Source organism: Atta colombica, unplaced genomic scaffold (assembly GCF_001594045.1).
Source record: "Atta colombica isolate Treedump-2 unplaced genomic scaffold, Acol1.0 scaffold164, whole genome shotgun sequence".
Taxonomy (NCBI): Eukaryota; Metazoa; Arthropoda; class Insecta; order Hymenoptera; family Formicidae; genus Atta; species Atta colombica.
In genome coordinates, this window is record NW_017259255.1 from 816593 (window position 1) to 819245 (window position 2653).

General features: G+C 29.1%; 1 protein-coding gene across 2 annotated transcripts in view; it reads left to right on the plus strand.

Annotated features, from left to right (window-relative positions):
* LOC108686157 (pleckstrin homology-like domain family B member 1) overlaps positions 1-840 on the plus strand; it is a 28552-nt gene extending 27712 nt beyond the window's left edge. For both annotated transcript variants that reach the window (XM_018191289.1, XM_018191290.1), the window contains exons 12-13: positions 306-563; positions 635-840. In XM_018191289.1, the coding sequence (XP_018046778.1) occupies positions 306-563; positions 635-823 (447 nt within the window). In that variant the 3' untranslated portion in view covers positions 824-840. The remainder of the gene's footprint in view (positions 1-305; positions 564-634) is intronic.
* Positions 841-2653: the final 1813 nt, after the last annotated feature.

Consider the following 2653-nt stretch of genomic DNA (forward strand, 5'->3'; position numbering starts at 1 on the left):
TACAAACATATATATATATATATATATATATATGTACCATATATTTACACATAAATATTTGTCAATAAAAAATATATTTTTTATCTTTTACATATATGTTGTATAAATATTAAAATTTCACTTTTGTATATTTATTCAGTTCGTCATAAAAAAATTATCAAAAATTTCGAGCAAAATTTGACTCTTTAATTTCGTTAATATTACGATTCTGTTTTATACCGAGAAGCAAGCTTCAATTTATTCGATGTATTATTTTGATGAATTATTTAATGAATTAAAATTTCTATGACGGATAAATTTTACAGAGACCACTCACGAGGTATCTTCCGATCAAGTCCGAGTCCTTGGATCTAAGACATCATATAGAAACTGCCGGACATCAATTACCTTTGATTTACGATGTTACGGTCGATACAACAAGTTGCAGTGGTTACTTATCAAAGATGAGTAAAAAATTTCATCATTGGAATAAGCGATGGTTCGTTTTCGATCGCAGACGGAAGATGTTATCTTATTATAGCGATAACACGTCCAAGAAAGCCCGCGGCGTAATTTACTTTCAAGTAAGTGCCGAAAACTGATCTATTAAGAATTGTAACATTAATATCAACTAATCAACATTAATACATTGTAGTCGATCGAAGAAGTCTATGTGGACCATATGAACACCGTCCGATCGCCACAACCATCCCTCACATTCATCGTCAAGACATCATCTAGACTTTATCATCTTATGGCTCCCAGCCCGGAAGCTATGCGTGTTTGGGTAGACGTTGTATTCACCGGTGCAGAAGGATATCACGAGTTTGATCATGGCGTTTGATTTATACTTATTTATAAAAAAAAAAAATTTCTATGATACGGATTTAAATTTTCTAATTTTACGTGAGAATATGACGATTTTTTGTTTAGCAACACTAGTTGATGTAGTTTTTGTTGTTTGAATAAACGATATTTCCTATGTATTTTTGCGCTGAATACGAATCCGGCAATGAAATTGCTCCGTCAGGTTTCAAGGTGTCAAAATTAACATTTTTTTAGATATTTGTGATTTTTTTGTTAACGAAGTAAATTTCTTTCTTTACTTTCGTTTACGCCATTTTAAAGTGCCAACTTTTTTTATCTTTAAAATATATTTTTTTAATCCCTTACTTTTTTTTCACCGAGTTAATCTCTAGTAGTCACACCAATTGCTTCTTTTACTAAATGATCTACAGACACAAAAAACAGAATGCGACCTTCTTGTACGGCATTAAAAAATATATATTTTAGATAAAAGTTGGCACTTTAAGATGGCATAAAAGTAGAGAAAAAAATTTACTTCACTAAAAAAAAATCACAAATATTAAAAAAAAACGTTAATTTTGACCTTCAACCTCACTTTTCTTAAAATCCTGATAAATGTGATAGAGCAATTTCATTGCCGGATTCGTGTTTAGCGCGCAAAAATACATCGGAAATGGTATCTTTTATTCAAATAATAGAAAAAAATCTTAAAACGTCGGCCTGTAATGAGAGATTATTTCATAAGGAATTATATCTAAAATCAGAATAATTTTTGACTAAAAAACATGAATTAATAATGCATAAAGTAAATGAAACCTAAAATTAGAAATAACACAATTATTTTTTAAATGTATTTTGGAAATAGCTAATAATTTTAAATTATAATAGAAAATTTCTCTACATTAAGTAATATTCCTTATTGTGCAAAGCATTTCCATGTATCTTTATGAGTAGAGCCCGGATTATTCGCCGATCAATGTAACAATTCGAGTCGACAAGAGCGTATTTCTCACGAGTTTTCTCCATTGCCACTTATACGAAGCTGTGACGCGCGATGAAAAAGCAACAGCGTCGGTAGGGGCTGTCGCTCCTTCGCCTATGGCGGTAGGGTATGAGATGCAGTGAGAAAAGCTAGCTACGGTTGACGCGATCTCAAAACTTTAATCCGGGCTCTATATGAAAAATGAGCAACGTCAAAAAATAGGAACAAGTACGAGAACTAAGCTGCTAAATTCTAAAAAATAAATGAGGCAGCTATAGATTACAAAAATGTGTAAGCTATTTATATAACAAAAATAAGAGATATTTTAATTAAACATTATGAATTTAAAAGTTTAAATAATTACTAAGCTTTACACAATTTTATTAATGCAATGATAAATTTAAACTACTGTTTGTAGTTTCGCTAGTAGTTTCGGTTTCTTTTTTGAATCCGGAGTATTTTTTTGAGAATGCCATACGCTTATCCGCAATAGTAAAAGAACTCTGTAAAAAAAAATCAGATATCATCATCAATCATTACATCCATTTTAATATAAAAATCTATATTCAAAATAAGACCGATATCATAGAATGAGATCTTGATTCATCTGTACTTTGTAGAAAAGTAATGGATCTGGTAAATGCAAGCTAAAACATGAAAAATTATTTCAATTCTTTCAGTATTTGAAGTGTACAATTTAAATTAATTCTTGATGTATAATAATATTTTTTTTTAATTATTGAACGATATAATTTTTATATTTTGACTAAAAATATGTAATATTCACATAAAGTATAAAAATAATGGTATTAATGGTATATAAAACGTATATTTTTGATAAAATAAAATAAATAAATACGCTAATAAGAAATGTTAATAGAAGCT